Source organism: Xyrauchen texanus, chromosome 13 (assembly GCF_025860055.1).
Source record: "Xyrauchen texanus isolate HMW12.3.18 chromosome 13, RBS_HiC_50CHRs, whole genome shotgun sequence".
Classification (NCBI taxonomy): Eukaryota; Metazoa; Chordata; class Actinopteri; order Cypriniformes; family Catostomidae; genus Xyrauchen; species Xyrauchen texanus.
Window position 1 is genome coordinate 43,606,241 of NC_068288.1, and position 19,931 is coordinate 43,626,171.

The window sequence follows — 19,931 nt, forward strand, 5'->3', positions numbered from 1 at the left end:
CAATCTGCCATACAGGAAATGCAGAGGATTCTCCCTTACTGTCTCTCTCTCTTTCTCATTCTCTGTTTAAGCCAAAGACACATTTGTTAAATGTTTCGGAAATGTCTACATGTCAGTAAAATGATCTGTTTGGTATAAACAACAAAATGCAACAGTGAAAAAAACTGCACTGATATTATTCTAAAGACATCAAAGGATCTTCATATGTGCAGTTACCCAGAGGAAAATTGCACTGCTCAAAGAAATTGGAAGAATTTGACGAGTTTGATATTTGAGTTTATATTGAAATCTCTGACTTTTGATTGAAGACTTTGGTATCTTGGCAAATCTGAGCACAGTTTGAGACATTGCTGTCAAGATCTCATCTGAAACTGAAGGAATTCAATCTCCATTAAATCTCACTGCAGTCTATGAGAAACAAGTGGAAAATTAAAGAGATCTCATCCGTGACTTTTATTTCATGTGGGTAGGGGCGGCTGTTGCTCAGGTGGTAGAGCGGGTTGACTGCTAATTGCAGAGTTGATGGTTCGAATCCCGGCCCACATGCCGAAGTGTCCTTGGACAAGACACCGAACCCCAAGTTGCCCCAATGGCAGGCTAGCGCCTTGCGTGACAGCTGAGTTAATTATGCAACAAAAATGACCGATGTATGTCATAGCATGTAATACACATCCCTCGTCTCGTTCTAAACCACAATGTTTTGTTTCACCCGTGGTACACAAAGTTATTTTTCTATTAAAATCATCAGTTAGGTTTAGGGTTTGTGTAAGGGTTTATACATAATGGTTAGGTTTAGATTTAGGAATGCTTGTTAAAAATCCCAATGTTTCTCTTTCTTCCATGGTACACATCATGGTTAGGTAGGGTTAGGGTAAGGGGATACACTTCAATGTTAGGTGTAGTTTTATATCTTACTTAAATAATTTTTAGTTGATACTTTTTTCTCTATGGTAGTAAAAGTCGTGTTTTTGTTTTTTCAAATTTTACCATCTCGTACTAACTATTAGGCCTTGTCCAGTGGCGGGCCGTGCATTAAAATTCTAGGCCTTCAGTGTGATTCATGCCATTAAGAAAACACAGTTTCACAATGAATAAGACACCCTATGCCTTTGGGAATCATACATTATGTCGCAGCTAACTAATAATACCAACTGACTTTTAAAAACACGTCCAGGCAAGAAAGCCTGAACTTGAAACTACACTTAATGCTCAAGCAAGCCTAATTTTAACTTCAGCATGACTGTTTTGTGGAATGTCACTTGAACAGACATTCAAAATTCATAATGTTTCATATGAATTTACCAAGGAGGTCTATAATACCTGGAGAAAAATCTATTTGTATCTGTTGCTTGCAATATATTTCATTTCGTCAGGGTACACGGTTGTGCTGCGTTCCATTCAAGTTGTATGTGGGATATTCCTACTTGATATTCGGAACTGCAATGCTCCCATTTGCTTAGCAGGGGTTTGACTCTCATTAGAGATGTCTCCTAGAAACCCAACTGATAAACAATACTGCAGCGCTAGCATTTGTGCTTCAGGTGTATGATTATTTTTGAATAATTATTTGAAAACTGTGTTTTCGTTTCAAAACGCTCTCCGTCCACACTAACGTTTTCAACCACTGGACTACTGCACCACCCCCAATTCAACCCAATATCAATAAATCAATCAAAATAATCACAAGGGCAAAATCATGCCCAGTAGGTTCATTCAAATGTTTCTTTCCCTTCAGTCCATTCAAGGATGACCCATGCTAATAACAGCTATGTTGATATTGTAGTGTCAAGATATAAGAATCAAGTAGGCTTTAGTTGAGACTCTCACAGATATGGTAAATGGTCTGCACCTATATAGTGCTTTTTTTAACCTTAAAGTTTACCAAAGCGCTTTACACTGTGTCCCAATCACCCATTCGCACACACACACTCATACACCAATGACGGCAGAGATGCTATGCAAGGTGCTAGCCTACCATTGGGAGCAACTTGGGGTTCAGTGTCGTGCCCAAGGACACTTCGGCATGTGGAGTCGTGTGGGCCAGGAATCGAACCGCCAACCCTGAGATTAGCAGCCGACCCGCTCTACCACCTGAGCCACAGCTGCCCCATATGTATGTTTACAAAACATTGCATTAGACAATTGCTATGTTTCCATCCAAGTCGCAAATTTAATTTGAGAATATAACTATCATATCGTAAAAACAATGTTTGAATAAAGCCCTGTTTCCATCCCTTGTGTTCATCAGAAGAAAATCTTACGTTCTGGAGAAATAAGACTCTTTTATTAATAAAATACTCACAGTTTAGAGCATGGAGACAAAACACTCTAAATAAATGTTTTATGTCTGGGAGCAACAGCACATCACACAGCTCTGGGAGCACTACGTGTGTGCGTTCCTCCTTTCTTATGACTTAACTCAAAAGTCTCAATAAACCTGCTCTTCGGCACAGTTCAAGTTTGTATTCGACTTATTTGACCTGCAAACTCTTTGCAGGCTTTAGATTTTCTGATTACTTTTATTTCAGGTTAGTCCAGTTACGAATGAGTTATTCAGCCACATGAATTGATGTGCATCTTTTATTCCAAATAAATTAAATAGGAGTTTATTCCGTAAATGTGTTTCCATCATAGTTTATGCACATTTATTCGTATAGAGTAACACAATTATCCACCTCAAGCAAGAGTTTAAGATTTGTATGCTAATTTTGGAGATTTTATTCGCATCTTGGTGTTTCCATTCAGAAGTTTTTATACAATATCCCAAAATGTGCATACATATACGTGGATGGAAACCCAGCTATTGTGGGCTGATTTTTTTAGACGATTCTCCCATGAGCATTAAAAAGTGCATTATATAATGAGACAAAAGCCTTGGATCTTGGTTAATGGTTCAATGCGAGTTAATAATGTGCTTTTTGTTTCAGTGATTTGCTTATACAGTATCTGAGACCTGGAAAACATGTAGAGATGGGACCTGATTTAATTTTTTGCAATGCGGGATTACATTTCCGAGTTGAAGTTGGGATAAGCCGGGGCTTCTGTGAGTTGTGGTCAGGAGCGGGCAGTCAGAGAATAGCCTATAAAAATTTGAACATTTTATTAATTCATTTATTTTACAACTAATTTATTTTTGATAACAATAAACTACTACGTAAAAGAGCGGGTTAAAGTAGTCAAGGAGCAGGAGGGTGCAGGATAGAAAAAAAAACTGAGACCACTAACAATAGAGAATAAAGTTATTATTTAAAATTATTTCATTTCTGTGTAATTAATAATCAGATATTTGATATAATATTTCATAAAAAAGACAGAACTACCAAACTATCGGTATCGATATCAGCAGATATTGTTCTAAATAATCGGTTACGGCACACAAATTTTCAATTGGTGTGTCCCTATTTAATATGCTGTCTGTAGGGTTTTGGAAAATAGCTAGGGTCTGATATACTTGCTATCACCGATTAAATAAAATTCATCACATAATACATGATTGTAAGATAATTCATAGAAATTCCAGACTTGTAAATGTCTTTGCTGTATTTCTTTGGGGGCATCAACAGTAGTTCTACCATTCTAAACTCTGACCCGTCAGTTTGAATTATGCACAGCCTCAGGCAAAATGCAGGCAGAGGTCAGTGGTCAAGGGGCTCAGCTTTCTAAAGTCGTCATTGAAAGCTCACATTACTTCAGTATGATTCCTGACTTTCTTCTAGTTACGTAATCCAGAACACTAGCTGCTGGCTGCAAGAACAGGAGGGGTAGACTTGATCTCTGTACAGGGATTTAGACAGGCAAGGAGGCGGCGAGAACCGGCTTGACAATATAAATAATAGTTTAATGAATAACTTAAACAAAAGACACAAATGTGATGGTCAGCTACCCGTAAACGATCTCTCTCTGTCAAACCACCATCTGCAGTCATCCTTTATCCCTCTCAGAGGCTTAATTAGCCTGATAATGGACCAGGTGTGTATAATCACGACCCGACCCAGCCCCACCCTCCGCCCTGCCTGGCAGGGTTTGCTGGTTCAGTATATGCAAAAACTACTACTGATATAATATACACATATAAATTACATAAATTAATTCTACAAAAGCTTTAATCCAATGTGATTTACAATCCTTTCAAACTTAACATACAATGCCTTCAAAATGTATTCAGTACTTGGGTACCTTTTATGTAACTATATTGCAAATACCAATAAATGTCTCTCTCTCATTTTCCTCCTTTGACTTTGTGTTTAATTTTATATTCAACCAATCAATGAAATCACATTTATTTCTATGGCACATTTTAAAACAACATGTTGACCAAAGTGCTTTACATAAAGGAAACATAAAAATAACATAAAAAGCATGCCCATTCAGAGAACATAAATACAATAGCAACACAAATAAATATAGATAAAAACCCTATACACAGTCAAAAGCAAGCGAGAAGAGATGAGTTTTCAAATTTGATTTAAAAACATCAAATATGATACAGGATCTGAGATTGGGGAGGCGAGAAGCCACGACAGAGAAGGTACAATCTCCTTTAGATTTTAGATGAGACTTAGGAATGATTGAAAGAAGACTCTGTGATGACCTTAGAGCAGTGGTTCTCAACCAGGGGGCCGGGACCCACTAGGAGGCCTCAGCACACTTACATGGAGGCCTCAAGTTTACTTAAAATTAATTTAAAATAAGAAATATTACTAATTCAACTCAATTAAAATGCAAAAAAATACTTTAAGATTTGCCTACAAATTATAAACAGACTCTTCTGAAACGTCTAGAACCAAAAATATCCATGATTAATTATTTTCACCAGACACGTCTAGTTTTGGGTGAGGGGGCCTTCAAATATTGTCTTGTGGGGGGGCCTTGGAGTCAAAAAGGTTGAGAACCACTGCCTTGGAGGTCCACAATATAAGAGGTCCCAAGCCATGCAGACCGTTAAAAACAAATAATAAAATCTTATACTTATAACAACCTCCAGATCCTTAAAAGACTGGCCCTTAGTTGGAAGAAGCCACCTATTACCACAGAATTTATATGTTAAATTCTTGCTTGATTGTGTAAATGAGAGGGAAGGGGGTCTAGATTATTAATTATATGTTTAGTTGAGCCAGGGGGGTCAAACACTACCACTTCGGTTTTTGATTCGTTAAGATGGAAAGTTAGTAGCCATCCACTTTTTAATATCATTAAAACAGCAGAATTATCCCCTGGCTTTAAAGGGAGATAAAGCGGAGTTTCATCAGCACAACAGAGGTAGGATATATTGTGTTTTTGACAAGTATAGACCAAAGGAAGCATATATTAAGAAAATAAAACTGGGTTTAGAATAGATCCTTGAGGAACCCTGCAGGTAATGGGTGCAGAGGAGGAAAAATATCCCAATTCGACAGAGAAAGTTCTCTCTTTAAGATAGGAGGAACACCATTCAAGGGCAGTCCCTTGAATCCCTGCCCACCGTCTTAAATGCTCCAGCAGAATTTCATGATCTATGGTGTCTAAAGCGGCACTAAGATCAAGGAGGACTAGAATTGCAGAATTGCCTGAATCAACGGCCAGCAACGGGTCATTAGACACTTTGAGGAGGGCAGACTCTGTGCTGTGTTGTGCTCTTAAACCAGAATGAAATTTATCAAAAATACCATTTCCATTTAAAAAAGGAGAGAGCTGATAATAAATAACCTTCTCTAGGATTTTTAATAAAAAGGACAGTTGTGAAATTGGCCAAAAATTATTTAATACTGTTGGATCAAGATTGGGCTTTTAAGAAGAGGTTGCGCCACAGCATGTTTAAAAAAGGATGGAACGGTACCATTTATTAAACTGCAGTTCACTATTGTCAAAAGACTTGAACAGCATCCAGAACCTGAATAAGGAGGTGAGGGCAACAATATCTAGGGAACATTTAGCTGGCTTCATGTGTTGGAATATATCCACCAAGAAAGTGAAAAAGTTTCTTAAGTAGGGTCTTGGTCAAGGTCAGGGGGTGAGATTCTAGCTCAAAGAGCATCAATTTTACCTGGGAAAAACTGTGAACATTTTTCACAAGCTGCCAGAGTAATACCTGGAAATGTACTTATGATGGGATTTATTGTGCTAAATAAGGCTTTGGGACTATATTAATTCTTTTTGATAAGGTCCGAGAAATATTGTGCCTTAGCTGTGCCTTTACATTTACATTTATGCATTTGGCAGACGCTTTTATCCAAAGCGACTTACAGTGCAATTATTACAGGGACAATCCCCCTGGAACAACCTGGAGTTAAGTGCCTTGCTCAAGGGCACAATGGTGGTGGAAATGGGGTTTGAACCACTGACCTTCTGATTAACAGCCCTGTGCTTTAGCCACTACGCCACCACCACTCCATGAGTTGGTATCAATGTCTTATGACTTTAGCATGTCATAAGACACCTGAAGCTTATCTTTTTCCCACTTCATCTCTACTTTCACAGGCATCATTATTGAGCCAAGGCTGGAGTCTGGTTTTTGGTGCTAAAGTTTTAAAAGGAATTGAACATTGATACCAACTCATTTAAGCCTAGACCAGAAGGCAAAGACTCTATGGTTCAAGATAGAGGGTAAGATTTAAATGCATCAGAATACTGGCTGACTGTTTAAGAATTTATAGAATGGACATGATGGCCTGTTGTCATAGGGTTAGTCAATGAATTAGAGTGCATGATGTTAAAGATAACTGGCTTATGATCAGAGAAACAAACATCCTCTTTGTCCACATTATAAACTGGGACACCCAGTGATAAGACCAGATCAGTAGTAGAACCAGTAGTAGAACTTAAAACAGACAGAGTAAAATTAAATGAATCAATAAGATGTAAAAACTCACTAACCACAGGCATACTAGGACAGCAAACATGGATGTTAAAATCACCTAAAATGAAAAGACTGTCAGAATCAGGTACCACAGCAGATAAAAACTTGAAAATTCTTGAATAAAAAGTTTATTTTAATTCGAGGGTCTATATAAACCTAGCCAAAAAAGAAACATCCCTTTTTCAGGACACTGTATTTTAAAGATAATTTTGTAAAAATCCAAATACCTTTACAAGCCTTTATTGTAAAGGGTTTATTCAATGTTTTCCATGCTTTAAACAATGTTTTCCCTAAATGAACCATTGAACCATGAACAATTAATGAACATGCACCTGTGGAACAGTCGTTAAGACACTAACATCTTACAGATGGTAGCAATTAATGTTAAATTTACACACAGTTATAAAAACTTAGGACACTAAGAAACCTTTCTACTGACTCTGAAAAACACCCACAGAAAGATGCCCAGGGTCCCTGCTCATCTGTGTGAACGTGTCTTGCTGCATGGAGACATGAGGACTGCAGATGTGGCCAGGGCAATAAATTGCAATGTCTGTACAGTGAGACGCCTAAGACAGCAATACAGGGAGACAGGAAGGACAGCTGATCGTCCTCGCAGTGGCAGACCACGTGTAACAACACCTGCACAGGATCGGTATATCCGAATATCACACCTGCAGGACAGGTACAGGATGGCAACAACAAATGCCCAAGTTACACCAGGAACGCACAATCCCTCCATCAGTGCTCAGACTGTCCACAATAGTCTGAGAGAGGCTGGATTGAGGGCTTGTGGCCTGTTGTAAGGCAGGTCCTTACCAGACATCACCGGCAACAATGTCGCCTATGGGCACAAACCCACCCTCGCTGGACCAGACAGGACTGGCAAAAAGTGCTTTTCACTGACGAGTTGCAGTTTTGTTTCACCAGGGGTGATGGTCGGACTCGTGTTTATCATAGAAGGAATGAGCGTTACACCGAGGTCTGTACTCTGGAGCGGAATAGATTTGGAGGTGGAGGGTCTGTCATGGTCTGGGGCTGTGTGTCACAACATCATCAGACTGAGCTTGTTGTCATTACAGGCAATCTCAACGCTGTGCGTTACAGGGAACACACCCTCCTCCCTTATGTGGTACCCTTCCTACAGGCTCATCTTGACATGACCCTCCAGCATGACAATGCCAACAGCCGCTCGTTCTGTGTGTGATTTCACGCAAGACCGGAATGTCAGTGTTCTGCCATGGCCAGCGAAAGACCAGATCTCAATCCCATTTAGCACGTCTGGGACCTGTTGGATCAGATTGTGAGGGCTAGGGCCATTGTTCAGGGACACATTTTTTTCCATTTCTGTTAGACACATGTCTGTGAAACTTGTTCAGTTTATGTCTTGGTTGTTGAATCTTTTTAGGTTTATACAAATATTTACACATGTTAAGTTTGCTGAAAATGAAAGCAGTTGAAAGTGAGAGGACGTTTCTTTGTTCCCTTCCGAGGGAACTCGCACTGCGTCGCTGAAAACGACTCTTTGGGGAAGGCTCCTTAGCGTGCGCCTCTGAATTATGAATGAAACTATTCCAATCTTGATTGGTGTTGCGTCATGACGTAACATGTGACGGCATAACCGGATGCATAAAAGTGACGCCGGTACACACACACATTAGCTTTCGCTCTTCAGCAAGCGCTCTATGTTGAAATTGTTTGTCTTATTTGGTGTTGTTTGTCTGATTTAAAAATATTATGGCCACCGAACAGTTCAAGAAGTGCGTGCACCCCTGCCCTCGTTTCATTACGGGTAGGGACACGCACGCTTTATGTGTGAACTGTTTGGGAGCGCAGCACGCACAGGCAGCTCTCGAGGGATCTGCCTGTGAAAGTTGTGAAGCACTACCCATGAGAGTGCTGCGCCCCGGTTGGCGTGCTTTGATGAGCACGGTCAGGCTCGCGTTCCCCACGGTTTTGGTCCCGCGTCTGTTGAGGCAGCGCGGCGATTGAGATCGCGGGGTTCGCGAGCGGATTTTGCAGATGAGAATGAGACTGCTGCGGCACTTTCTCATTCTTCGCTTGAGGATCCCGAGCCTACTGTGAGTGGTGCAGAAGCCCGCCGCGGCTTCTTCTGCCCATGATCAGGTCCCGATGCTTGAGCTCACTGCTTCCGAGGAAGTGGATATGCTCAGCATCGATGCGGACTGACCGTGAGCCAAGCACGCCAGTTTTTGGCCAAGCTTATGAGGAGCTGATTGAGGTTGTGACGCGTGCCGTGGCCAGACTGAATATCAGCTGGCCACAAAATGAGCAGGGAACGCAAGTTGAAAGCAAATTAGACGTGCGTTTCCTGCGGCACAGATCACAACCTCAGCGCCGGGTTTGCCGCTTTTCCCGATCTCCACAAAGATATCTAAAACGAGATCGTGGGGTAAACCGCATTCGTCCTGTATCTCCAGCCCCAGTGTTTGATTACAGACGATGTTTTGGGGGCACGGGATATGGGCTAAAACCTCGGCGCTGCCTAGTAAGCCCTGCAGAGATACATCTGCTTTAATAAGTAGGGCTTACATGGCGGCACACAATCGGTGTTGGTTTCCCGCCGTCTCTGACGCTTCGGGCCACATCAATTTCCAGCGAACGCACACCGTGCCGTTCGTGTCAAAAAAAAATAAATATTAAAAAAAACAACAAGCATCAATTGTGGTCACAAGAACCGTATCGACTAAATCCTGCCGGTCTCTCGCTTCAGGAAGTCGGGAACAGTGCTCGAAAAACACCCGAGACCAGCCTCGAGATGCTGGTTCCCTTAGTTGAAGCTTCGGGAAAGAGGTCCTACCGAGGTGGTAGAACCTCGGAGGGCTGTCCCCCCCCGCTGCAGAGCAACCGCGGTTGCTCTCGCAGCGGAGTCCTCAGGAAATCGGTGTCGGTTCCCGCCGTCTCTGACGCTTCGGGCCACATCAATTTCCAGCGAACGCACACCGTGCCGTTCGTGTCAAAAAATAAAAAACAAGCATCAATGGTGGTCACAGAAACCGTATCGACTAAATCCTGCCGGTCTTTCGCTTCAGGAAGTCAAGAACAGTGCTTGAAAAACACCCGAGACCAGCCTCGAGATGCTGGTTCCCTTAGTAGAAGCTTCGGGAAAGAGGTCCTACCGAGGTGGTAGAACCTCGGAGGGCTGTCCCCCCCCGCTGCAGAGCAACCGAGGTTGCTCTCGCAGCGGAGTCCTCAGGAAATCGGTGTCAGTTCCCGCCGTCTCTGACGCTTCGGGCCACATCAATTTCCATAATCAAATTATGTCTGAGAACCATACTCGGGCCGGCCACATCGGGGCAACCAGAAGTAGACTGATGCCCTCTTGGCGGACCCTTTCCAGGACTCCCAGTGCAGTTTACATTTCAAGTTTAAGGAAATACACTGTTATAAAAAAACTTTTTTTTTAAAAAAACAATAAACAGAGAAAAAGGAGTTCTACTGTTTATTGTTTGTGTATTTCCTTAAACTTGAAATGTAAACTGCACTGGGTAGGGGAGAAGGCTATTGTTATGATAATTATTTAATGTTACGTATGGTAGTCAAATAAATCTTGCCACTGCTGTCTCTAGGCACGATCATGATTTCAAGCTCGATTACACTTCCTAGTGCTTGATGCATACGGAGGGCCAGATGGCCCTAGTAAGCGTTATCGAGTTTGAAATCATGATCGGCAAGGAGACTGGATTACTTTTATGATGCTTTATGTAATATTTGGACTTTTAAATTCCACTTGCATTGTGAGGACCAACAAAGCTGAGATATTCTTCTAAAAATCTTCATTTGTGTTTTGCAAAAGAAAGAAAGTCAAACACATCTGGTAAGGCATGAGAGTGAGTAAATGATGAGAGAATTTTCATTTTTGGGTGAACTATCCCTTTAAAATATACAACTTTTAAATGTAAATCTTCTAGTATTTGTAGAAATTATCATTAACAAAATATTGTTCATTGTTAGATCATGTTAACTATTCTGTGAAATAAAACAAATGTTAGTGAATACAACCTTATGGTAAAGTGTTACCAATATTCTTTAACTACATTACAAGTGCTGGAATTTTCTTCAAGAAATGTACTATACAATTAAACACTTCTCTCTAGATCTATTGCATTATAGATACAATATATCAATAATTTTCTTTATTCATCTCTGTCTCTCTTTTCGTTCTCTATTCCTCACACTGTACAAAAGTCCAGGTGGCCAAACAACCAACAAACACACACAGTTGGCTCCAGAGAAAGAAAGAAATAAACTAAATTCAAGCAATAAAATATGTAGATGACTGGCACAACACAATCATCATAACCTTGAAGAGACGCCCAGAGTTGCAGCAGGGAAGTGGCCACATGAGTAAATGTGTGCGTGTGTGTGTGTGAGTGTGTGTGAGCGTGCGTGTGTTCTATTTATATCGCTGCTGCTGCTGCTGAAGTAGGTGTAGCTTGTTAGAGAGAGTGTGTGTGTAGGAGTAAAGCGGTACGACTGCTTATCTAACATCACTAACTATAGACAGAGAAGAGAGAGAGAAAGAGATAGAGAAAGGGACAAAAATAGGAACAGACAGAGAAAGAGAAACACAGAAGTGCTTTCATTTTCCATTCTATGGAACTAATCAAGATGGAAGTGATGTAGCGCAATATACGTTCATCTAACATAAACTGTTTGTCAGCTGGACCCTGACACCCACTTGGAAGTACTGCCTGAGATTTTAATAAATATTATCTAAAGCTAATACAATGGCATTTATATATTCCATAAGGATCCAAATACTTTTCTGGGTAACTGTACATTTATACACAAAATTGATTAAACAAAACACTTTCCACTCTTTAACATAACACCATTTTTTACTCAAAATTGATTTAAAAAGACATTCAAAACAGGATATTTATACTCTAAATATATTGGATTACGGTACGTGCTTGGACAATTAACAAATGTTCAGTCTCTCTCTAATGATACTGAGGTGTAATTACATTCAAACACTAGCGCTGCGTCCCAACAATCATATATCAATATAGTTCTCACAATATTGTATACCATTTTTATTCATCTATTTATGTATTCACATCATGTTTAAAATGTTTATAATGAAGCAGTAAGTCATCTATAAGCACAAACTGAAACTAGCATTTAGTGTTTTTCAACGAGTTCAGAATCGCGATAGCGTCTGAAACTTAGCCTGCAGAATAAGGCCAGGAATAGAAAGGAATTTAACAATTCCAGTTCTAATTCCTCTCAACGATTCTAATTTCTTAATGATTCAGTTTAAGGGATAGTTCACCCAAAACAATTATAATTTACTCACCCTCATGCCATCCCAGTTGTGTATGTGACTTTCTTTCTTCTGCTGAACACAAATTAAGATTTTTATAATGATGATTTGGATTCTAGTACTTGATGCATTCGCAGAGCGCTAGATGGCGCTATAGGAAGTGTAATTGAGCTTGAAATCATGATCACCAAAGAGACTGCTGTTAAGATTTATTGTGAAAAAAAGAGTTACATTTTGGTCTGTTCTCACCCAAAACCGATTGGATCGCTTTAGAAGACAATGATTAAACCAGAGTCATATACAATACTTTTATGCTGCCTTTATGTGATATTTGTACCTTCAGATTTCTGGTCACCATTGACTTGCATTGTATGGACCTACAGAGCAGAAATATTCTTCTAAAAATCATTGATTGTGTTCAACAGAAGAAAGAAAGTTGTGTACATCTGACATGACAGGAGGGTCAGCATATGATGAAAGAATTTTCATTTTGGGGTGAACTATCCCTTTAATGATTCTCATTTTTAAGGAGAAAATACAGTATTTGGAAATAAGAAATGTACTACCCTTAGCAGTGTGTTTCCAAATTATGAGACCATTTCAGATTTCAAAAGAGCAATCACAAATCAGGGATAAATGGAATACAATAAAAAAAAAAAATATATATATATATATATTTTTATTTTTTTTTTTTCACATTTTAGAATAATAATAAAGTCATCAAAACTATGGAATAACATAAATGGAAATATGGGAATTATGTTGTGACTAAACAAAATGCAAAATAAATAAAAACTGTTATATTTTAGCATCTTCAAAGTAATCACCCTTTGCCTCGAATTTACTCATGAACTCTTGATATTTTCTCAAGCAACTTCTTGATGAATCACCCTGGGATGATTTTTAAACAGTTTTGAAGGAGTTCCCATCTATGTTGGGCACTTATTGGCTGCTTTTCTTTATTATTTGGTCCAAGTCATCAATTTCAAAAACTTTTTTTTAAATACAATTTTAGTTTTATAATGAAATAAATTTATTTGGTGGCACAATTATATTTTTGTCTACAAAACTAATTTCAAACATTTAATCATACGCCTTCAGATCAAAAGATTTTTAAGATCATGAGAAACATTTCATCAAGTGTTTCAAAACTTTTGACCGGTAGTGTATTTACAGAGACTTTTTAAAGAGGCATATATGCATTTCAATAATTGGCCCTACTGTAACCATAAGCCTATATTTAATTCAAATTCAAAATGCTAATAATAAATACTGTATTTCATTAATTAATTGTTTATAAATTTCCATTGATAATAACGAAACGTAAAAAATTTGAACAATGCAAGACAGAATGTCACACAGAAAACGAGAGTAGGCTACAACCTTTAGTGTTAAGATTGTGTTAAGTTCGCAAACTTTCTCTGCCATTCGCTCACATTTCCATCTATCCCTTTCTTTACCCCAAACATTTCCAACAGAACTGCTTGCAATTTTCCTTGCTAAAGACCCAAAATATTCAAGATTGTTGCATACTGAATACAGCTGGTCTGCTCTATTTACTTTCTTCAAAATAACTTTGAGAAGCAAAAAAAAAAAAAATCGTAGAATTAATTTGCAAATCCTTTTGGGTGTGAGAAACGAATATCGGAATAAACTGGGCATGAAGAGGAAAGAGAGACGAATAGAGAGGCAATCTTGTTAGTGGGCCGCCATAGCCCAGGGAAGATTTCTATCAGACGCACATATAGGGAGAGGCATCCATTTAGAAAATGGCTTTTCTGCACATGCTGGGTCATTTAGCGCTCCCTGTGACGACTCCTGTTTGGGCCAGAGATAAATGCACTTTCACACACTCGCTGCTCACACACATACACATAAACATACACACATGCTCAGACCACAGACTCAGCAACCTCCAGTTACTGAGTTTGCATACACAGACTTGCATGCATTCAATGTGTCACAAACTGATTTTGAAAAGACACACAAATGCATACAAACAAATAAAAAATTATTTTTCCTCTCAAGCAACTCAGAACCCTTCCTATCAGTAACGCTGATGTGTATGTATTTGTAGAATATGTTTAAAGCTGGCAAAGAAACAAAAAAGCGCCACAACTTGTATTGAAAAAATAAATAAAGCCAGAGATACATTATTTACTTGGAATAATTTAACATATATTTAAATATTAGTTTATACTGTATACAGTGGTGTTCAAAAGTCTGAGACCATAGTCTGGATATATTCTTTTTATTATTTAAATTTGAAAAAAAAAAAAAAACCTGAAAGTTTGATTTAAAAAAATACTTAAAAAAAAAAGACGTAAATTTAAGAAATGTTGATATTAAGATAATAAGCTATTTCTTGGTGACCAAATAAAAGTACATATTTTTCAGCATTGACTGTGTTAAGTCCTTTGTACAAAAAGTCAGATTTACCAGCTTACATTGAAGCACACAAGATGCTATTTGGGACAATTTCAAAACATGCTGTTTTACATGGATCATCAGGTTTTGCACAAACTTATGGATTCCACAGTAGCTCGAGTGCATGCAGATATTAAAGAATGATAATATCATTTCTAATGTCAATTTGTATTTAATTAGACAAAATCAGAAATAGAAGCATTTTCACTGGTGGTATCAGACTTTTAGACCCTTCTTTAATATGTATCTATATAAACTGTTTCATATTCATCAGTTTGTGTAAAACTATCATTTTACAAGTGAACATTTTTTTAAAGTGTGCAATGTACATTGCAGGCTTTCAGAAACCATGAAATTATAGTTTAGCACTCAAGATTGTGTATGATAGTAGTTATCATAATTAAAAAGTCATTAAAGTAATCATCAGTTACACTTTACAATAAGGTTCTATTCATTAACATTAGTTAATACATTAGGCATCATAAACAAACTATTAACAATATGTTATTTACACCATTTATTAATCTTTGTTAATGTTAGTTAATAAAAAATACAATTGTTCATTGTTAGTTCATGTAAGTTCATAGAGCATTAATTCATGTTATCAAAAACAACTGTTGATTTAAAAAACGTATTAGTATATGTTGAAATTAACATTAACTAAGATTAAAAAAATGCTGTAAAAGTTTTATTGATTGTAAATTCATGATAACTAATGTTGAGGAAACTTATTGTAAAGTGTTACCTAATGATCTTACATAACGAATGTCATGATAAAATCATAAGCAAGTTAAAGCTTCTTCCTATGGCACCACAACAAATGTAAATAATACAAATGTATATATTACCCAGCTAAAATGTACTAAAGACAAACATTTTTACCCTGAAGCACTGCAAATGGACAAGCCAACTTGAATCATCCTCAAGTATTTTTCTTAATTAAAAGGCGCTTAAAAATTTAGCATAAAAAATAGATGGTAATAACTTTGTATTCCTAGAAGTCAATATGAGTACGGTAATCAAACAGTACCATGACATTTTTGTAACGGGCAACAATGTGGAGTGTTTACAGTAGGGTTGTGCTGATGGACGATATCATCGTCCATCGTGATGGCTGACCAACATCACGATGTAGAGCCACCATCGTGATGCCACGCCCCCTTTTGCGAGTCTTGCTAGTGTGACTCACTAATCCTAGTCTCTTCTATAGTTAACCTAAAAACTTTGCAGGGATTGCTCTGTAAATTAAATTGAGAATATAACTAATGCATATATGCTATTTAAATACTGTAGTATATGCCAGAGACGTGACGTGTTAGTCTGTGAAAATACCGTGTCAGGCAGGCTACACAAATATTGATCTTGACATTGTTAGCTTCTTGTCTTTTTTTACATGTCTTACACTGTACATTTAGATTAAAATATTTTATGTTGTAGGCTACAAGAAAATAGCCTTTATTAATTAATTATTAGTAGTTGTAGTGTCTCAGAAAATCTTGCTCATTGTCACATAGCTCTTGTATACACTGAAGCGGCAGTTTAAGATAAACCCAGACCAGCTGAACGTCAAATAACTTTTGTCTGGTTAATACTTTTAAAGAAAAATTTCCTTGGCCATGAATCCATAATGTCAAATCAAATGAAAGAAACAAGGTGAATATGAACAACACACATTTATTAAAACATAGAAGAACAACAAATAAAGAACTAGAAAACGGAACAACACTCAGACCGAAACTCGGCATTAACATTTCACTTATAATTAGCAGCACAATTAACTTCAGCACAGGCTACAAAATAAATTATGTTATTGAAATATTGTAAAGTGGTCATATGAACTACACAAATGAACGTTTAAAAAATAATATGCAAAATCGAATAGCTCCACAACGGATGGCTGAAAAATGCGTAAAGAAGTCTAATATCTTTCACCATAGACCATGTTTAAATTTCGATGTTTCTGGCCAGAAATACCAACATATTCACTTTATCTGGTTTTAATAAGCGGATTGGAGTAACTACACTACCCGCTGTGCTGAAGACCCTCTCTGATGGAGTACTGGTAGCACATATGCACAGATATTTCCGTGCTAATCTTGCCATGAACGGAAACCTTTTGTCGTTCGTTTTCCACCAAGTCAGCGGGTCCTCTTCCCCATCAATGGCCATTTCCTGCAGGTACATGGTCATTTCTGCCTCGACCTTTTGCTCATCAGTGAGTAAAATAACGAAATTATAGTTTTTAAGTGGAAAATAGTATTTATGTAAAGAGATATATTAAAATAAAAAGTGCACAACTCTTCTTAAGTGAAAGCTAAAAAAAAAATGCTTCACGTGTCGTGCAACCTACTGATAAAGCGCCGACGAGTCATTAGTTGGGTTAGTAAATTAACTAAATAATAATTTTTCATATCTTTTTTGAAAATTACATGAAATTATATTAACCCCCCCCCCCCATACCGACGATATCATCGTCCATCGCGATGTTTTACTGTCAACATCGTCAACTGCCAATTTAGGGGACATCGCCCAACCCTAGTTTACAGATTACACATTAAAAAAATTAAAAGCTTAACTTACTCCTTTCATTTGTTGACCTCCGGTGACCAGTTGAAGCACCTTCTCCAACTCTTTCTCTATACGACCTGCCCAGTGAATCATCCTATTACAGAAAGAGAACATTAATTAAGAGCAGTATCAATAAGTACCGATCAAAAAAATAACAAATGAATCTAAATTCACATAGATATCCATCCAATATAGTATGCAAGATAAGGATTAGTGCATTCTTAATGTTTTAACCATGTTGTATTATGGACTGGAGTCACTGTCTACTTAATTTATCAGTCAAGGGTGATTGGTCTTAGCTGGTTTAAATGGTCAGCCAGCTGGTCAAACTACCTAACTAGCTTGCAAGTAGGGCCAGCAATCGACCGTTAATTAATTTTGCCGATCCTTAAAAACCAGGTGGTGTAAAACAACCAATTCATTAGCCGATAGTTTTTAAAAAAGATTTATAGAATGTTAAAAAAAATATCTTAGTCGTTCCTTTCTAAGATGGCCAAAGACAGAGGTTACAAAATTCCAAAATGAACAAAATCCCAGATGCAGTTTATTGTGTAATTAACATCCTAATTGATTTGTGAGATTGTGAGATAGCTTCACTAATAGTCTTCCAGAATACTCAGTAAGCCAAAATGTCTAGAAGAACTTGATGTAATAACAGAAGATATAAATACAGTTTTCTCCAGCACTCCTGATAGCGTCGCCGTCGCCCCCCCTTCGATTAAAGAAAAAAAGCCCTGCACCATGGTACAATGATCATACTCATGCTCTCAAGAGAGCAGCTCAGAAAACAGAGCGCAAGTGGAAGAATACACAATGAGTTATTTTGCGGTGCATTGAAGGATAGCACTAAAAGCTGCCAGGTCAGCATATTTTAGCAAACTCATAGAAAATAACCACAACAATCCTAGGTGTTTATTCAATACTGTGGCTAAATTGGTTAGGAATAAATCATAGACTGAACCAGATATTCAGTCACAGCCCAATAGCAATTACTTCATGCATTTATTTACTGATAAAATTGATATAATCAGAAATTAAATTGGAACTATGCAATCAACTGTCACAGCACCTCAGAATACAGTGTCTCATAATTTTCCTCACAAGCAACTTCAATCCTTCGCTGTTATTGGTCATGAAGATCTAACAAAATGTATCAAAAAATCAAAAGCCACAACATGTATGTTAGATCCAATACCAACTAAGCTCTTAAAAGAGGTATTCCCTGATATAATATAATATTTCTTAATATTATTAACTCCTCGCTATCCTTATGACATGTCCCAAGAAACATTAAAATGGCAGTTATCAAATCTTTTATTAAGAAACCACAGCATGATCCTGGAGAATTGGCTAATTTCAGACCGATTTTAAATCTACCCTTAATGTCGAAAATACAAAAAAACAAGTATGTTCATTTCTATAGAGAAATGGTATAGTATATATGAGCAATTTAAGTCAGGATTTAGGCCCCATCAGAGATATAAATGACTTGCTCTTATCATCTGATTGTGGTTGCATTTCTCTTGTAGTGCTTTTAGACCTTAGTGCTGCCTTCGACACGATAGATCATGGCATTCGCTTGAATAGGCTGGAGAACTATGTTGGCATTAGTGGACTTGCATTAGCATGGTTTAATCCAAGTTATCAGACCGCTACTGCTTTGTATGTGTAAATGAAAAACGTGGGTGTTATATTTGATACCAATCTTTCCATTGAAAATCGAATTTCCAATGTTTGTTGAACAGCATTCTTCCACGTCATGACCTCAAGACTTGATTATAGTAATGCATTACTGGGAGGATGTCCAGTAAGTTCAATAAATAAACTTTCAATGGTTCAAAATGCAGCTGCCAGAGTGCTGACTAGAACCAAAAAATATCATATTAGCCCCAATTTATCGTCGTTCATTGGCTACCTGTTACATTTTTAATTCTGTTAACTACATACAAAGATTTAAATGGTCTAGCTCCACAGTACTCAAGTGACCTTCTGACATGCTATATTCCGAATATTACATTTCATAAAATAATTATTTTTTTTTTTTTAAACACTGGATCTTAACATTTACTTAGTTCACTAATCGTATACCATTACCTGCACTGCACATAAATGACTAATATTAGGATTATACTCATGCTGGTTAGCCAGAGGGTTATTTTTCTCCATTAACCAACATTTTATGGAGTTTTGTTTTCCTTGCCACAGTCACCTTCAGCTTGCTCACTGGGGTTAGAAATACTAATACTAATTATTATTTAATTATTAAAATTTTATACATAATTTACAACCATATTTAATCAAACCTCACAATGATCACTCTAAAACTTAATTGATATTAGTTTCATTTTTCATTAATACATGATTTTCTGTAAAACTGATTTGAAATGATATGTGTTGTCAAAAGCGCTATACAAATAAAATAATAGTAATAATAATAATAACAACCAGAATTAAAATTAAGATTTGTTGCATAAAGTAGGACCATAAACAACCCAGGAATACACTTACTTATTTTCTGGACTGTTATTTTGGAAATGTTTGGCTAAGTTACAATGCTATCTATTTAAGCATTTAGCAATTTAAGCATTTCATAGCCTATATTCAACAGATTAAACCTATCTGCAACTATCGGCAGAGATTTTTGCGGAGAGGTGATAGTTTCAAAGAGCAACTATCAGTACCAATTAATTGGCAAAATTATTTATTTCACAGCTCTCAGGAATACTTGATTCTGATTGGTCAATACCACCATCTAGCATTCTGATATTTCTGTGTAACAACTGCAAATCCAGGGATAAAGTCATACTATAA

The 19,931-nt window shown here is 37.5% G+C and overlaps 1 protein-coding gene across 1 annotated transcript in view; it reads right to left on the reverse strand.

The window, feature by feature from the left end:
• The window catches only part of LOC127654421 (voltage-dependent calcium channel subunit alpha-2/delta-2-like), a 282,058-nt gene that overhangs the window by 248,581 nt on the left and 13,546 nt on the right, over positions 1-19,931 (reverse strand). The window contains exon 2 of the mRNA XM_052141606.1: positions 17,133-17,214. Within this exon, the coding sequence (XP_051997566.1) occupies positions 17,133-17,214 (82 nt within the window). The remainder of the gene's footprint in view (positions 1-17,132; positions 17,215-19,931) is intronic.